Source organism: Orcinus orca, chromosome 2 (genome assembly GCF_937001465.1).
Source record: "Orcinus orca chromosome 2, mOrcOrc1.1, whole genome shotgun sequence".
Classification (NCBI taxonomy): Eukaryota; Metazoa; Chordata; class Mammalia; order Artiodactyla; family Delphinidae; genus Orcinus; species Orcinus orca.
The window spans coordinates 86,990,145-87,009,507 of NC_064560.1; the positions used below are offsets into that span (position 1 = coordinate 86,990,145).

The 19,363-nt window shown below is 42.4% G+C and overlaps 1 protein-coding gene across 8 annotated transcripts in view; it reads right to left on the minus strand.

Moving 5' to 3' along the window:
* The window catches only part of TMEM202 (transmembrane protein 202), a 56,489-nt gene that overhangs the window by 24,792 nt on the left and 12,334 nt on the right, over nt 1-19,363 (minus strand). For 2 of the 8 annotated variants that reach the window (XR_007475816.1, XR_007475811.1), the window contains exons 3-4: nt 13,570-13,719; nt 12,274-12,962 (exon numbers count right to left, since the gene is read on the minus strand). The exons of 2 other annotated variants lie outside the window; for them this stretch is intronic. Coding sequence is in view for 1 of the 6 variants with exons in the window: in XM_033440025.2 (XP_033295916.1) it covers nt 12,070-12,266; nt 12,872-13,003; nt 13,570-13,719; nt 19,038-19,293 (735 nt within the window). In the remaining 5 variants the exon portion in view is untranslated. 4 more of the 8 variants (XR_007475814.1, XR_007475818.1, XM_033440025.2 and 1 more) reach the window with 3 other exon arrangements.

The window sequence follows — 19,363 nt, forward strand, 5'->3', positions numbered from 1 at the left end:
AGGAGGGGGACATCATGAAAGGACTCTCACCCCACGCGTCTCCATCTCCATTCACAGAAAAGTCAAGCCCTGAATCCTGTGCTCGGGGGAATTCCTCCTCCCTCCACACTTCAGGGTCTTTTTCTCCTCTGACTCCAGAGCCTCCCACGAAATAAAACATATTCCATTTCACCTGTCCCCAGTTAAAAAAAATGGAGTGATCTATGCCTCTGCCACCTCGACACTTTCCCCATGACACACAGACGCTGCTGTCTCCAAAAGGACCCCGACTACTACCTGGTCTACAAAAGGCTTCCTCGCCCTGTAGGTTGGGTAGCTCATTCTGCTGATATTGTAAACGTTCGGGAAGGTCCTTTCATTTCCTTCTCTTCTCTCCATCCTAGCTTCTGGCTCACTGCTTCTCAACTGCCATAGAACTAACCCCCTCTGCCCTAACACCCTTTCGTACCCCTCCCCCACCCCAGGGGACACAAACAACAGGAGTCAGAACACAAAGCATGGGTACAATGTCTCTGCCAGATCTGATCCAATTCCTTTCTCCCGCCCAGGTCTGTCGAACTTCAGACGCCTACAGCAACTTGCCTACTGAGCTCAGCTTTCTCACAGACACACCAACACCCAAGAGGTCTTTAAAAAATATAGTCAAGCAGCTCATGCAGCTCAATATCAAAAAAAAACCAAACAACCCAATCCAAAAATGGTCGGAACACCAAAATAGACGTTTCTCCAAAGAAAATATACAGATTGCCAACAAACACATGAAAAGATGCTCAACATCACTAATTATTAGAGAAATGCAAATCAAAACTACAATGAGGTATCACCTCACACCGGTCAGAATGGCCAGCATCAAAAACTCTACAAACAATAAATGTTGGAGAGGGTGTGGAGAAAAGGGAACCCTTTTGCCCAGTTGGTGGGAATGAAAATTGATACAGCCACTATGGAGAACAGTCTGGAGTTTCCTTAAAAAACTAAAAATAGAACTAGCATACAACCCGGATATCACACTACTGGGCATATACCCTGAGAAAAGCATAATTCAAAAAGAGACATGTACCACAATTTTCATTGCAGCACTATTTACAATAGCCAGGACATGGAAGCAACCTAAATGCCCATCGACAGATGAATAGATAAAGAAGATGTGGCACATATATACAATGGAATATTAGCCATAAAAAGAAACGAAATTGAGTTATTTGTTGTGAGGTGGATGGACCTAGAGTCTGTCATACAGAGTGAAGTAAGTCAGAAAGAGAAAAACAAATACCGTATGCTAACACATATATATGGAATCCAAAAAAAAAAAAGGTTCTGAAGAACCTAGGGGCAGGACAGGAATAAAGACACAGACATAGAGAATGGACTTGAGGTCATGGGGAGGGGGAAGGGTAAGCTGGGATGAAGTGAGAGAGTAGCATTGACGTATACACACTACCAAATGTAAAATAGATAGCTAGTGGGAAGCAGCTGCATAGCACAGGGAGATCATCCCGGTGCTTTGTGACCACCTAGAGGGGTGGGATAGGGAGGGTGGGAGGGAGGCTCAAGAGGGAGGGGATATATGTATACATATAGCTGATTCACTTTGTTACACAGCAAAAACTAATACAACACTGTAAAGCAATTATACTCCAATAAATATTTAAAAAGTAGATACACTGTGAATAAAATTAAAACTGTGTTAGATTGGAAAAAAAAAGAAAAAAGAAATGTAGTCATCCTCTTTCCATCCTGCACCCCCATCCCATACTATTTTCTTATCTCCTACCAGTCAATCACAATGTGTTCTTGCCAGTTCCACCCTTTAATGTTCTTAAGCCCACCTTGTATTTTCGTTTCCAATTCTTTAGAGCATCTGTCATCTCTGTCCTGGATTGCTGCAACAGCCTTGTACCTGGTCTCTCTGCTACCAGGTTTGCTCTCCTTCAGTTTATTCTCCACAGTTACCAAGATTGATGTCTCTAAAATGCAAATCTAACTGCCTCTCCTTTGCTTAAAATACCCTGATTGTTCCCCACTACTATGAAGTAAAATCATGTCAGCATGAGTCAGTAAAAACCAGCAAGATGGGGTTTCCACTCCCTATCCAGCGTCATTCAGTCATTCAATCTCTCCTCTGTGCCAGGTATTGCGTTAGGTACTGAGGGTGCAGTGACTTGTTGGAGATCTTCCATGTGCTCCTCCAGATCCACTTTCCATCCTTGCTCAAGGAGGCTGACAGATTTGGATGATTCAGTGGGTTTTCTTGCTATCCAAACCCTGATTAGGTTTGACCAATGGCAGGCATGCGCAGAAGATCAGAGGTATAGAGATCAGTGTGTTTATTCCCTGGTTCTCTCCTTACCAGAGTACTGAGGGTGAGTACTTTACCCTCATCCATGTCCCTTTACCTAAGATAGAGCTCCTGATAGGCAGCCCTCTCCATAGAGCCACCCTTTTCTATTCTGGCCACTGTTCCTTTCATTTAAGTGATCAGGCTTAGGAGTGATAATGACTCTTCCCACTGATGGTTTCCCCAAACATTTTTCGATTCTAAGGGGACCTTGTAAATAGTCCCTTAAATCTTCCGCACTCACCAGTTTGAGCCAAGCCATCTGTTTCCCGCTGGACATGGTCCTTAATGTCATAGAGCAAAAGCCTAGTGACATCTAGGCTCATTCTCTCCCTCCTTCTCACCTTGTGCTCCAAACAATTTTATTCTTCATGCAGTTTCCTAACCCAACATGGTCCTTTTTTGCACATGGCACAAATGTTATCTACCTTGCATATGGTACCTATCACACTTCCCACCCCATCTTTGTTAACTTTAGTCAAGAGTCATTCTAGTCTTACCTTTTGGGAGGAGCTTTCTCTGAAACCAACCCTCGATCCCAGAATTTGTGCTCCTACAGCACTACAGTACTTGCCCTTTCATGACCTTTATCACATAGTTTTGCCGTTTGTCTGTCTGTATCTCCTTCTGGTCTGCAACTTCCTTCAGCAGCAAGGACACAGCCTCAACATCTACTACAGTGCTTGGAACATCATAACGATTAGGTGATGTTTCTTTTTTTAAAATTTTTATTATTTTTTGGCCGCACTGCAGGGCATGCAGGGTCTTCGTTCCCCTACCAGGGACTGAACCCGTGGCCCCTGCAGTGGAAGCGTGGAGTCTTAACCACTGGACCACCAGGGAAGTCCCTAGGTGATGTTTCTTGACTGATTGAAAATTAAAAATATAAAAAGAGGAAGACAGGACTTCTGGTTTCCAGTCTGGCATGCAAGGAGCTTGGAAGTTGTCACTCCATTGTAACAAAAAGTAAAAAACTAAACAAACTGAAAATCAACAACTCTTCTAGATCACAAGGCAAACTGTGACCCCATAGAACTGGAGAGGCAGAAAGGCGAATACAAAGAATCAAAACTTTCTAGAGGATTTCCCTGGTGGTGCAGTGGTTAAGAATCCACCTGCCATTGGCAGGGGACACGGGTTCAAGCCCTGGTCCAGGAAAATCCCACATGCCGGGGAGCAACTAAGCCCGTGCACCACAACTACTGAGCCTGCACTCTAGAGCCCACGAGCCACAACTACAGAAGCCTCTGCGCCTAGAGCCCATGGTCCACAAAAAGAGAAGCCACGGCAATGAGAAGCCCAAGCACTGCAACGAAGAGTAGCCCCCGCTCACCACAACTAGAGAAAGCCCACGTGCAGCAACGAAGACCCAACGCAGCCAAAAAAACAACAACAACAACACTTACTAGAGCAGAAACCTCTACAGGAATTAGTACCAGCGTAGGAAAATCTGCACCGTAAGGTTCAGTGTGAACAAGACTGAGAGATTAAAAACTATAGGTCCCTCACAAACTATTATGTATTGATATAAAATAAATAAGCTACAAGGATAGATTGTACAGCACAAGGAATACAGTCAATATTTTATAATAACTACAACCTTTAAAAATTGTGAATCACCATGTTGTACATCTGAAATTTATATAATATTTTAAGTCAGCTATAAGTCAATTTAAGAAAAAGAACATATCCACATACTGGGAGGGTGGTGCACCCTGAACTCCCCAGGACAGAAACTCCTGTGCTCGCGACCGCGTCTTAGGGTATCTTTCCATCTAGCTGTTCATTCCTACCCTTTAATGTCCTTTGTAATAAATCGTTAACCGTAAGTAAAGAAAGAAAAAAAGTACAGTGGGACCCAGTCATAGAGAGGTACCCACACTTTAGTGAATTTTACCTCCAGCAGCTTGACCACGTTCTTGCAGTGAATATTAGAGAAAAATCCCATACTTCTGGCCCGGGGGAGGGGAAAAGGAACCATTTAGAAATATACCAGAGCATTCTGTTCTTAACAAGGCCTTCTCTGAGGAGAAACTATTCGACCAGAGCCTAAACTGTTGGGGTTTTAACAGAGCTTAACCAACCTGAAGGAAAGGAAGTATCAAACTTCCAGCCTGCTCTAACCTGTGAGGGAAGGGAAATTCCCAACTCCAGCCCATTCAAGCCGTCCTATAGCACCTAAGGGGGAACTGAGAAGCACTTATGAAGCTCATAGTCCAGAGGCAGAGGTTCACTCAAAGCCTGAGACCTGGGACTTCCCTGGCGGCCCAGCAGTCAGGACTCTGTGCTTTCACTACCGAAGGTATGGGTTCAATCCCTGTTTGGGGAACTATTTCTGCCCCAGCCAAAAAAAGGGCTGAGACCTAATCACAGGACTATAGAATGCTTCCCCTCCCCCAACATGTTATCACTACATTTCTAAAGGCTATTTACCACAGTTCCTTTTACCCAGTACATCCTGACCAGCTATCAAGAAAATATCACAAGTTGTACTAAAAGGCAAAAAACACAGTTTGAAGAGACAGAGCAAGCACCAGAACTAGACTCAGATATGACAGAGATGTTAGAATTATCACATGATGATATTAAAACAATGATGATTAATATGCTAAGGGCGCCAATGAGTAAAGTAGACAGCACGCAAGAATAGATGGGCAATATAAGCAGAGAGATGGAAATTCTAAGAAAAAATTTAAAAAGAAATGCTAGAGATTAAAAATACAGTAATAGAAATAGAGAATGTCTTTGATGGGCTTATTAGTAGACAGGACATGGCTGAGGAAATAATCTCTGAACATGAGAATATATCAATAGACACCTCCAAAAAGAAATGCAAAGAGAAAAAAAGACTGACAATATGGAACAGAATATCCAAGAACTATGGGACACCTACAAAGCTGTACCATACATGAAGTCAGGATGCCAGAAGGAGAAGAACGAGAAAGGAACAGAAGAAATATTTGAAGTAATAAGACTGAGAATTTCCCCCAAATTGATGTCAGACACCAAACCACAGATCCAGAAATCTCAGAGAATATCAAAAGCAGGATAAATGCCAAAAAACAAAACAAACAAGCAACAAACAAACAAAAAACACTACACTTAGGCATATCATATTTGTTTATTTATTTATTTATTTTTGGCTTCCTCGGGTCTTAATTGCAGCGCTCGGGATCTTTTCCTTGTGGCGCGTGGGCTTATTTGCCCTGGGGCATGTGGGATTTTAGTTCCCCGACCAGGGATTGAACCAGCATTCCCTGCATTGGAAGGCAGATTGTTAACCACTGGACCACCAGGGAAGTCCCTAGGCATATGATATTTTTGGGGTTTTTTTCTTTCTTTTTAAAATTTATTTTTTATTGGAGTAAAATTTCTTCACAATGTTGTGTTAGTTTCTTTTGTACAATGAAGTGAATCAGCTATATGTATACCTATATCTCCTCCCTCTTTGACCTCCCTCCCACCTCCACCCACCCCCCATCACACCCATCTAGGTTGTCATAGAGCACTGAGCTGAGCTTCCTGTGTTTATAGCGTGTTCCTGATAGCTATCTATTTTACACATGGTAGTGTATATATGTCAATCCTAATCTCCCAATTTGTCCCACTCTCCCCTCCCCGCCCTCCAACCACATGTCTGTTCTCTATGTCTACATCTCTATTCCTGCCCTGAAAATAGGTTCATCTGTACCATTTTTCTAGATTCCACTTATATGCGTTAATATACGATATTTGTTTTTCGCTTTCTGGCTTACTTCACTCTGCATGACAGACTCTAGGTCCATCCACATCTCTACAGGCATATGATATTTAAACTGAAAAAAATCAAAGATAAAGAATCTTGGACTTCACTGCTGGTCAAGTGGTTAAGACTCCACGCTTCCAATGCAAGGGGCATGGGTTTGATCCCTGGTCGGGGAACTAAGATACCACATGCGGCGCAGCATGGCCAAAAAATAAAATAAATTAAATTAAATATTTTTTTTAAAAAGATAAAGAATCCTGAAAGAAACTGGGATGGGGGGAGACACCTTACCAATAAAGGAGCAAAGAAAAGAATTACATCTGACTTCTCCTCAGAAACCATACAAGCAAGAAGAGAGTGAAGTGAAATATTTAAAGTGTTGAGAGAGAAAAGACCCTAACCTAGAATTCTGTAGCCTATGAAATTACCTTCAAAAGTGAAGGAGAGGGACTTCCCCGGTGGTGCAGTGGTTAAGAATCCGCCTGCCAATGCAGGGGACACGAGTTCAAACCCTGGTCCGGGAAGATCCCACATGCCATGGAGCAAATAAGCCCATGCGCCACAACTACTGAGCCTGTGTTCTAGAGCCCACAAGCCACAACTACTGAGCCTGAGTGCCGCAACTACTGAAGCCCACGTGCCTAGAGCCCGTGCTCCACAACAAAGACAAGCCACCGCAATAAGAAGCCCATGCACCACAACAAAGAAGAGCCCCCACTCATCACAACTAGAGGAAGCCCTCGTGCAGCAACGAAGACCCAACACAGCCAAAAATAAATTTAAAAAAACAAAAGTGAAGGAGAAATAAGGGCTTTCCCAAACTAAAATTGACAGAATTTGTTGTCAATAAACCTGCCTTGCAAGAAATTTTAAATGAAGTTCTTCAGAGAGAAGGAAAATGATACAGGTCAGAAACTTTAATCTATATAAAGAAAGGAAGAGCATAAGAAAAGGAATAAGTGAAGGTAAAATAAACACTTTCATTTTTCTTAATTGACATAGCAGGTAACAGTTTGTTCAAAATAACATCAACAATGTATTACTTATATATGCTTATGTGTATATACACACATATGCTTATGTTTGAGTGAAATTAATGACAGCAATGATATAAGTAACAGTAGAGAGGAGTTAGGATTATTTTGTTATTATTAGGTACCTGCACTACCTGTGAGCAGTAGAGTGTTATTTGAAAGTGGAAGTTGGATTAGTTGTAAATGGATTTTGCAAACTCAAGGATAGCCACTATGGGCTTCCCTGGTGGTGCAGTGGTTGAGAGTCCGCCCGCTGATGCAGGGGACACGGGTTCGTGCCCTGGTCTGGGAAGATCCCACATGCCGTGGAGTGGCTAGGCCCGTGAGCTATGGCCACTGAGCCTGCGCGTCCGGAGCCTGTGCTCCGCAGCGGGAGAGGCCGCAACAGTGAGAGGCCCGCGTACCGCAAAAAAAAAAAAAAAAAAAAGGATAGCCACTAAAAAAAGTAATAAAAACAAGAAGTATAACTAATATGCTATGAAAAGACAAAAAATGGAATCATATAGTATGCTCAATTAGGACCAAAAAAGACAAAAATAGAGTGGAAGACAAAGATAGGAACAATAAACAAGGGTGACAAATAGAAAATAGTAACAAACATTGTAGATATTAATCCAATCATATCAAAAATCAATTTAAACATCAATGGTCTAAATATACCAATTAGAAAACAGAGATTTTCAGAGTGAATAAAAAAGCAGCACCCAACTCTATGCTATCTAAAAGAAGCCCACTTTAAATAAAAAGACACACATAGATAAAAGGTAAAGGGATGAAGAAATATACCATGCTAACACTATTCAAATGAAAGCAGGAGTAGTTTTATTAAGTTCAGAAAGAGCAGGCTTTAGAGAAAGTAAAGTTATAAGGGATAAAGAAGGGTGTTACATAATTATGAAAGGGTCAATATTTTAAGACACAGCAATCTTAATGTGTATGCGCCTAACAAAAGAACATGAGGCAGATACTGATAAAACTGCAAGAAGAAATAGATTAATCCATTATCATAGTTGGAGACTACAACACTCTTCAGAAATGGACAGATCTAGCAGGCAGAACATGAGTGGGGACACCATCAATCAACTGGATATAACTGCCAACACTAAACTACTTCATCCAACAGCAGGAGAATTTTTCTTAAGCTCATGTGGAACATTCACTAAGATGGACCACACTTTGGGCCATAAAACACACCTTAAAATTTTTTAAATATTAAAATTATACTATGTATGCTCCCAGATCATGATGGAATTAAACTAAAATTCAACATTAGAAAGATAGCTGGAAAATCCCCAAACACTTGGAGACTAAATAACACACTTCTAAACAACACATGGATCAAAGAAGGAACTTCAAGAGAAATTTTTTTAAGAGAAATTTTAAAATAGTGTGAACTAAATGAAAATACAACTGGCCAAAATTTGTGGGGTGCAGTGAAAGCAGTGCTTAGAGGGAAATTTATAGTATTGAATGCATGTATTAGTAAAGAAAAAAGATCTAAAATCAATAACCTATGCTTCCACCTTAGGAAACTAGAAAAAGAAGGGCAAATTAAATGCAAAGGAAGCAGAAGGAAAAAATTAATAAAAATTAGATTAGATATAAATGAAAAAAATTTATAAAAATTAGAGCAGATAATCAGTGAAATGAAATGAACATTTCTTTACATGTGGAATTCCTATTCGCAGGTACCAAAATAATTTTGCTGGCTTTTCTGTTTCTTTCGTTCCTTCTATGCTCATTCCATCTGGTAGTTTTGGGGTTTCCTTACTCTGGCCAAAGGACCCACTCCAGAGTCAGGTCTCATAAGATGGTATTTCAGATTTCCTGTTCTGTTCTGACCCAGTTAATGAACCAATGCACAGCTTGGTTGAGCAAGGTTGTACTTGTATCCTTTTACCTCTTTCGGTCTGTGGTTCCAAATAAGCTAGAGTCCCAGTCTGTGCTTGGCAGTAGCTTTTGTTCAGTTTCTTTTCTTTGATTTTTTTAAAATTTTATTTATTTTTTGGCTGTGTTGGGTCTTCGTTGCTGCACGCGGGCTGTCTCTAGTTGCAGCGAGTGGGGGCTACTCTTCGTTGCAGTGCATGGCCTTCTCATTGCGGTGGCTTCTCTTATTGTGGAGCACGGGCTCTAGGCAGGTGGACTTCAGTAGTTGTGGTGCGTGGGCTCAGTAGTTGTGGCTCGTGAGCTCTAGAGCGCAGGCTCAGTAGTTGTGGTGCACGGGCTTGGTTGCTCCACGGTATGTGGGATCTTCCTGGACCAGGGCTCAAAACCATGTCCCCTGCATTGGCAGGCAGATTCTTAACCACTGCGCCACCAGGGAAGCCCTCAGCTTCTTTTCTTAAGTCCCTAGTTTGAGCTAGAGCTGTGAATCTGGCTCTAGTCCATATCTTGAGAAGCATTTCTGCTCCTTTTCACTCCACAGGACCTGTTTTCCTGTCTTCCTGTTCACCTCTGCTTACTTTTGGACTTAGAGCCCATTAAGTCTATGGCTTAACTCAATCATAGCTTTGTGGGTTTTGTTATTTTTCCAGTCTGTGAAAATGCTTGTCTTGTTTTGACCTGGCTATACATATATATCCCCCCTCACCCCCGTGTCCCTCTCCACTTCATCTATCATGTAATGTATCTGGAGCAGAAGGGATGTATCAAAGGGTCATTTAATGAGCTATCTTATTGGAAGTCTACTTAAGTTTTTTAAAGGAATTTTCTACAAGCAAAGAAAGAGAGAAGAAAATAGAGCATTCAGTTTCTAAAGGAGCAGCAAAAGACTATGCTTAAAGATCATTCTCTGATAGTAAAGTAGAAACTTAGTTATAATTATTGCCTATTCTCCTGTAATAGCCAGGGTCTTGATCGTTACTCTCTGAATACCTAGCATCTTCCCTTCTCATTCACACCTGCTTCCTTCTTCTCACCCCACTTAAAACTTCCATTCCCTGTAGAGTCATCAGTACTCAGCTCTCTGTCAATTTAGTCATATAATTATAGTATTCAAACTGAATTATAAATAATTCTTGTGAACTCAGTAAGTTCTTAATTTGTCAATATGTGGGGTATACTTAGCAGGTGAGTGGTGATGGGAGGAGGGGGAGTTGGACTTGACTACATGTCTATTCTTACAACAAACAAAGGCCCAGGAACAGCCTGAAGAGCCTCGGAAACGAGGTCCCTTGAAGTAACGAGACACCAGTCACTCTGCAATAACTAAGATCGCCAACATGGAGAGAAGGAGCCAACATGGAGAAAAGGGTTTTCTAAGGCAGGGTCAAAATGGGGTGTGTGTATATACGTGCTTTTGTGTGTGTCTCTATGGGTGGGTACACACATGCATGTGCTGCTAAACTCCTACCTTTAGGAATAAAAGCAGAAGTATTAACCTAACAGTCTTCTGGTCATCATCTGGAAATGTTTGGGAATGACTGACCAGGGACCAGGATTATAAGAACTGTTAAGTTTGTTTTCTACAAAGGTTACCAGTGACTCTCTAAATTAAAACAAAAGGATCCCAGGGCTTATCTTTTTTTTAAATTAATTAATTTAGCTTTAAAATTTTTGGCTGCGTTGGATCTTCTTTGCTGCACGCAGACTTTAGTTATGGTGCGCGGGGGCTACTCTTTGTTGCAGTGCATGGGCTTCTCATTGCAGTGGCTTCTCTTGTTGCAGAGCACGGGCTCTAGGTGTGCGGGCTTCAGTAGTTGTGGCTCACAGGCTCAGCAGCTGTGGCTCGCGGGCTCTAGAGCGCAGGCTCAGTAGTTGTGGCGCACGGGCTTAGTTGCTCCGTGGCATGTGGGATCTTCCTGGACCAGGGATAGGACCCGTGTCCCCTGCATTGGCAGGTGGATTCTTAACCACTGCACCACCAGGGAAGTCCTGGGCTTACCTTTAAGAGCAGCAAGGGGTGAAACTGGACACTATAGTCCATTCCATTGCCAGGCTTGAGAAGAAGAATGGACCTCAACAAAAGAGTAGTGGCAGCTACTAAAGGAATAAAGGATAAGATGAAGGTCAGGGACCTTCTGCATGGAATCTGGTCTAAGTTTAAAAGGGATCTTTAGCCATCAAAAGATCCATGTGATTGCCTGAATTCCCCCACCCTTACTCAGTCTTAAACAGTATACAAAACATGGAAAAAATTTTAACTTTGTCCACGTATATACTTAGGCTGAAGAAAGTCCTTTAGCCTCATTTCGCTCAGTAAAACATAATCTAAGGAATCAAAAGAGTCATAGGCCTATCAAGAATCTGATTGAATGTATGGCCCTCTTCACAGAAAAGAGCATACACAAGTTTTGTATAGAATTTCAGAGAGTTTATGGATGCTTGGTTAACATAACCTCTAGCTTAGGGAGAAGCAGTTGGTTTACCTAATAGACTGTAAGGTTTTCAAATGACCAATCTTCATAAGAAGTGGGATGTCATGGATTCCCCAGAATCTACCCAGCATCTCTCACCTCCTTTGGGTGGTAGGTATTATCGCCATTGTTGTTCATTCCATTTCTGGTAATGATCGCCAATTAGATTCAACAATATTATTCAGATGCCTTCCATCCTGGGTATTCCCAAAGCCACACACGATAAAGAAAACTTCAAACAAAATTTGGTGACATTTTTCTACATTGACCATTCTGGTCTATGAAATCCCTGATGCCCAAAGAGAGCTCTGATCCACGCACTGCATCTATTGCTAGTTTCTTTCATTCATGACCCTAAACACTGATGTTTTCTTTTCGAAACTTTTTCTCAGGTGAGTTTTCATTATCTTCTTTATGACTACCATACATATTTTAGATGCAACATACACAAAGGACATTTCATCAGCTTTAATGCTCTCTCCTTCAGTAATATGGCCATGGTATTAGGAGAGTTTCCTCGAATCTGCACAATCATTCCCTACTCAGTTAGCTTCTCCCCGTTTTAAGACAGGAAGTAGTTGGGTTATCCTATCACCATCACAGTTCTGTACTTGATAGTTTTTTCTCTTTCTCACTTGTAGATTCTGTCTGAAACCCTGACTCAGCATCTTCAGCAGGCGATACTGTAGTCACTGGACCAATCTCCAGCCTTGACTTGTCTATGGGAACTGCAGTGACATTTTGATCAAGGGGAGGAGATCTGGAAGTTATGTGGTTGAGGAAGGAGATAATCCCTAGGGGGAGAGAAGAATTCGAGGTGAGTTTCAAGAGACAGATGGCCTTTTGGCTTTTAAAATTCTAACTCATTCTTTAAATACTCAGCTCAAAATGCCTCTTTTCAGTGAAGCCAACCCTCCTTCCCCCAGCAGGCTTCCATTATCCTTCTGTGCTTCCATTTCATTATTGTACTTCTTACATGGTTGGAACAAAGCTAGAACCTCCTGGATGCAAATCATAGTTTCACTACTTTCTGTATTGTCTTAAGCAAGTTACTCAACCTGTCTGTGCCTCGGTTAGTGGTAGAACAGTTTACTAATTCTAACTTTTCAGACTCCAAAATCCATGCTTTTTGGCCACATCACGCGGCATGCGGGATCTTAGTTCCCCAACCTGTGATCCAACCCGCACCCCCTTCAGTGGAAGCACAGAGTCTTAACCACTGGACCGCCAGGGAATTCCCAATCTGTGCTTTCTTTACCATACCACTCTGCTTCTAGATGTATAAGTGTTCTTAACAGGAACAGTTAGTGTTTCTATTTCTCTTAGATTCCACCTCCCTTCCAAGAAGCGATTTCCCCTTCTATCCTTCTAGCATAAAGCAGGGAGGGGACTGACTCACCAGCAAACATGTATAAGAAGTCACTCCCCCAATTAATATGATAGGTCCATAGGAGATCTGATTCCATGGCATCTCTAGAATGCCAGTGAACCTGTGCCAGAAATAGGATGAGGCAGAGGAGCAAGCAGGAGGCTAGGAGCAGAAGAAAATACGTCATATCCCTTAGTGTCTTCAATCTGCCTCAACAGCCACCCCCAACTCTTCGTCTACTTCCAGACACCATATTGTATAGAAAGGATCAAGAAGATAAGAATTCAAGGACTGACCAAGGTGGGAGAGAGAAGGAGCCTGGCATAAGTTAACTAATGGATGTTTTTTTGTTTCGTTTTGTTTTGTTTTTTTGCAGTACGCGGGCCTCTCACTGTTGTGGCCTCTCCTGTTGCGGAGCACAGGCTCCGGACGCGCAGGCTCAGCGGCCATGGCTCACGGGCCCAGCTGCTCCGCGGCATGTGGGATCTTCCCGGCCCGGGGTACGAACCCGTGTCCCCTGCATCGGCAGGTGGACTCTCAACCACTGCACCACCAGGGAAGCCCACTAATGGATGTTTTATACAATAAGACAAGGCAGGTAGCTGGCAACTTGATGTAATAATGAAGAAGAGAAAAGGGACAAGAAAAAGAGGATGAAAGCCCACACAGAGGAACTATGTTCCCTCAACAATTTTACCATAGTATTACCCTGCCATCTAGGTCTGTACCTGAGATGAAGCTGAGCATGGATACCTTCAGATCCAAGTTAGGAGTCATTCTTCCTCTTCTAGGGAGGCAAGCTCTGAAGAGCCAGCCAAGGGCAACAAGTATGGTGAGGACAGAGATGAGGAAGAAGGCCCTGGAATATTGGAGGTAATCTGCCAAGGAGATGGAGAAAGGAAAGGCCTGGTTAGTCCAGTGGGGGACCTCTCCTTAAGAAAGCTAGACAGAGTCTTAGAGAAGGGAGTGAAGACGAAAGAGGATGAAGCTGAGCTTGCTATGTGGCATCCGGGGCACAAATAAGGATCTTCTTTCCCAGCTCTTCATTGATACTTGGAATTTTTCACTATGAAGGCAAAACCTTCACTGTAGAACTAAAGGTACTATACAAATAGTTCTGGGTACATTAACACATTAACTTAGATGTAAACTAGCTTATAAGAGGTGTGACTCTAACATCACAACACAAATTTAACCTTTTTCTTGCTCCTAATTCTAATTCTAAAAGTAATACATGTTCAATATAAGCATTGGAGAGACTAGAAAAGTACCAAGAAGCAGCAGGAATATCAGCCACAATCCCACTATCCAAAGACAACCGTTGTTAGCATTTTATTTGGCTTCTTTCTGGTATTTTTCTATCCTCTGTACACAGTAGATATGATACTGAATTTCGTGATTTTTAAGAGGACTATATGGTAAGATTTTCCCCAGATCACCTGCTGTAAACATCATATTTAATAGCTACAAGATAGTCTATCATATCAACACACTTTGCTTAATGATTTTATCGTTGTTGGAGTTTGTTTCTATTTGTTTTTTCTCTTTCAAATGTATCTGGCGTGTACAGTCCCTGTCAGCCTGTGACTATAAAATGAAGTCATATTTACCTGAACTCCCATACTGTAATGATTTCAAGACCCAATTTACTGGACTGCAGGAATTTAACACCCCACAAATATCTCCTTTTTTTTCCTGAGAGTCTCTCAAGGTCCCGTCTCACATGTGTTTGAGGACAGGTCTGCTAAAGTTATTTTGCTCCAATGCCCTTACCCTAGTGCCACAACACTCCTTCTCTCTCTTATCTCTTGGCTCCAGAGCTCTGCTCTCTTTGGCAGAAGAGGGAGCATGCCAGCCCATACTTTTGGCTACCATATCCCTAACATGGAATAGATCCTTCCCTTGACTTCCCCAGCAATGTTTTACAGATTTAAGAAATAGAGTAACTTACAATTACACGTAGATGTATGTTTCTGAGTTACCACGGATCCGCCACTATCTTCAATATCCTTTATAGCAGGGGTCCCCAACCCCCGGGCACCTGTTAGGAACCAGGCCACACAGCAGGTGGTGAGCAGCAGACGAGCAAGCGAAGCTTCATCTGCCGCTCCCCGTCGCTCTCGTTACCGCCTGAACCATTCCCCCCCTCGAAAAATTGTCTTCCACGAAACCGGTCTCTGATGTCAAAAAGGTTGGGGACCGCTGCTTTATAGGGTGCCTCCTGGTCTAGCTTATTTTCTGTCTCAGTGTAACAAGGGCCAGGTCATCCCTACCACTGAAAGTTCTCTAAGCACTTCAATGTCTAAGAATCCAAGTCCATCTTCCAAGTAACCCAGAGAGAAGAGTACCAAGCTTATCCCAGTTGACAAACTGCCTCTTAAGTTTTATTTTGTTCTCTAGAACACATCACTGGCTAACACAATCGATAACAGTAATTTCCATTAAGAGAAACCACACTCCTACCCACAGAGGTCAGGTGCTATGTGGCCCCAACAAGTTAGCCACATTAAAACACGATAACCCAAGGGCAGCACGTTTTCTGAAAACTGGGTCATTCAGAATTAGCCAGTCAGAACCATCAGCCTAGACTGAGCTGCGTGAAGCCCAGTGTGATAGGCATCTTTTGCAGTATTGAGCCCCCAGTCCCCCATGGGCCTTAGCAGTCCCTGTCTAGAGCCCTGGATCCTTGCCTATAGATCCCTTGACTATAGCTAGTAGGACCAAGGAAGGGTACCAATTTAACTCTGATCCTTGGATATCTGGATTTGGGACTGATTGATGCTAATTTCCTCTTTTGCTTGCTTGAACCAAGAAGATATAAAGCTAGCCTGGTATATCCCCTTTTTCAGGCACTTACATACTAATAAACAGGAAAAGCTGAGCTGTAGAGATAAAATAAAGCATAAACAAAGTTGAGTGACAAAGGAGCTCTGGAGAGACTGAGTGACTGTCTGGCTTGATTTTCTTTGCCTGAGATCACAGCCTCTTCTGGAATTCCCTGAGGTCCAGAAAACTTCCTGCCTTTGGGAGTCTATGAGATGCTTCTGAGTCATTATAAAGAAGTTCGCTCTTCAGCTTATGCTATTTCAAATGGGTTCTGATATTTAGAAAACAAAAGAGTACTAAGATATCCAGTCCAACTCCTGTCTAAGATATGTTACAGTCCAGTCTTTCTTCTACCATGAGGGGAAGAATGGACCTTCACGTTCTTCTTACAATCTTCTCAGTCTTGGCTGCTCACCTCCTGAAAACCCCATAAACAAGATCACTCACAAGTCCACAGGAACAACTAAATATCTGCAGCATAGTACAGTCTAACGCCTCAAAGGAACCAAGTCTACCAGTCATAATGATATGCAAAAAATTATCTAACCAAACTAACTTAACACTTACCTTCAGAGTCTAAAACGGCTGCATTTGGCTAACTTCATAGTCTTTTAAAATTCATGTAACAAAACAAAACAAAGGTCTGAAAGGTGAATTCAAGCCTCTACCTCCTGTAAGAGCAAATCCTATTTCAGCTTTTAAACAGCAATCTTTATAGCAGCTTACCCATTAATAAAAGGCCTTACTTGTATGTCTCAGTAAGAATAGAAAAGATCCTGGATGGATACCCAGAACCCTGGAGAGGAAGCTTTGAAATCTTCTTAGTATTTAGATTCCCTTGTAACCAGTTGGTGCATCAGAATAAATCATCCCTACACAGCCTGTGGGTGTTTATTGTGTGATGGTTCCTGGGGTCCTGGCTCTGGACCAAAGACCTATGCTTTCTTCCCCACCCTCTGCAAAAAAGACAGTTCAAGTTACTCTCTGTGGCAACACATTCTTTTACATTATGGTCTGATCTCACCTATGCTATGGGGGAAATTAGCAGAAAGGTCTGTTCCATGCTGTGACCTAGTAGTAAAAGTGAAGGATGGTGTCCTTTACTCCCATCCTTTCTTCGACCCATTACCAATAGCTACGGCACAGAGGCTATCAGTTATCTAGAACCAGGGGAAGACAGAGGCAGAGGAACAATGGCCTGAAGTAAGTCCAGGACAGAGGAACATGAGCACACATGTACTTGAGCCCACTTGAGATAGCCCCAGTGAAAGTCTCAGAAATGACTGGGGGGCTTCCCTGGTGGCACAGTGGTTAAGGATCCACCTGCCAATGCAGGGGACAGGGACACAGGTTCAAGCCCTGGTCCGGGAAGATCCCACATGCCACAGAGCAACTAAGCCCTTGTGCCACAGCTACTGAGCCTGCGTGCTCCAACTACTGAAGCCCGTGCGCCTAGAAGCCATGCTCCGCAACAAGACAAGCCACCACAGTGAGAAGCCCACGCACCACAACAAACAGTAGGCCCCGCTCTCTGAAAATAGAGAAAGCCCCCACGCAGGAATGAAGACCCAATGCTGCCAATAAATAAATTTATAAAAAAAAAAAAGAAAAGAAATGACTGGGGACTCCAAGGGAGAGGGGGCTAAATTCTTGCAATCCAGTAGGTAAAAGTTTGAAGTTCTTGAACTTGGGCAATAATCTATTTGGGCAATAATAACATATTATTGTTACAGGCTGATGAGGCCTGGACATACTGATTATATTTGGGGAGTTCCTTATGAGATCTGTATTGCAGACTGATAACTGACCCTAGAATTAGGACTAGTTAACACTGGAAACAGGGTGGATACTTGACTTACAATTGTGTACTTAAGGACTCACTTAGTTGACATTCTCCAAACGATTAACAGTTGGCCTCACAGGTGAATTTAAGGCTCCAAGAAATAAACTGCTTTAAGTGACAACATTTCAAGATTCTGACTCATTCAAGATTTAAATAATAATCTCAAGGCCTGAGGTTTAGCCTGGGTTACATAAATATAATTGCAGCTTAATTTTTATGCCTATATCTCTCACTCCATTTCTCTAGAAATGGAATCAGTGAGTGTAAATCTCTGAATGCACATAATCATATTGCTTTGGTTGTTCCTATTTATGTGTCCTCCGTGTGTATGGGAGTGTGCAGCGTTGTGTATTACCATTTACAGATCTCTTTTAATGTCATGGCTGAAAAATCCTATCTCATCGTTCATTTGATTTGCCATTCTTTAATGGCTGACTGAGGTTAAAGTCATTTTTCCCATGTTTATTAGATATGTGTAGTTTCCGTTTTGTGAATTGTTTACAAAAAATTTATTTATTGGGGTATTCGTCTTTTTTGTAATAATAATTTGTATATAATATATATAAATATTAAGGCCATTAACCTTTTATCTTTCATATTTGTTGCAATTCTTTTCTCTAGTTTTTATTTTCAGTTGAAGATGCAGTTGAATTCTCTGCCTGCCTTGGAGTTTAGTTTCTTCCGAAGATCTCGCTTTACGATCCCGCTCCTTAGTTCCAAATACAAAGCGTGAGCCCAGGCCAAATAAGTGATGCTCCACTTCAGGGTTGGGCCTAGGTCCCCCCTCCCCCCAAATCTGGGACTCCTGTTTATCTAAGAAGTGAAATAAACACTTTACTCGTGTATGTTTTCTTTCGCAATACCTGTTCTTTGTGTAAATGTTTCTCTTGCGGATGTTGGGGAAACTCTTTAGTGTAGTTTTAGCTTTCCTGTAAGTCTTAGTTCTGGTTGAATAAACCTCATGCATATGGTATCTTCTAGCCCCAGACATTTATTTTTAAATATTATGTGTTGCAACTTCAGATTTACTTAAATTCACATAAAATTTGACAATTTAGTCTCTAAATAGCTGGCATTTGTTATACTACATATCTGACATGCATTTAACTTCTCTTCTGTTGCTAGCATAAGAACAAACTGACCTTGAAAGTTAAATCTGATGGAGGTTGAGACACTTTGCTCTATCTCCCAGCTATGATCAATCACTTCTGTTTCTGCGAACCACATTAGAATAACAATCTCTTTGCATCACAGGAACAGATCATAAATGACAAACGAGTTCTTCCCAGAGGGTAAAGAGACTATCAACTCATAATTTGGGAGAGGAAACAACCTGGGGTAGGAGGGAGAAAGGGTACACCAAGGACACCAAAGAGAAGAATGGCCATGTTCACAGTCTGGCTGAGATCCCTCCTAGACTTGGAGAGGTGAGGGGCAAAAGATCTTGGAGGAAGAAAGATGAAGGGCCATTGTGGCAGAAAACTCTGGAACTGTGGGGCCTGTGGCATTCAATTTAGTGGCACTCACAGGGTGGCTTGGGTGTGTGGCTCCAGCACAGCTCATGGTTGCATGAGATCCAGAGTCCTGCGTAGAGCTCAAGGCCATCGTTGATCACCAGGAACTGCACCCAGTTCAGTGGGGACATGCAGATCAGCGTTAGGAGGCTAAAACCACAGAGGCTGCCACAGAACATTCGGATGTAGGTGTGTGTCTGATCCACGTGCTGCTGCAGCCTCTGGGGTGGCATCGAGGCACTCGGATGTTGGTTGGTGGGGAGGGTAGGCTACAAGGATGAGGGATGAGGGAGATATTGCCTACCCAAAAAGATAACCCTTGACCCCCAGGGTCTCCTG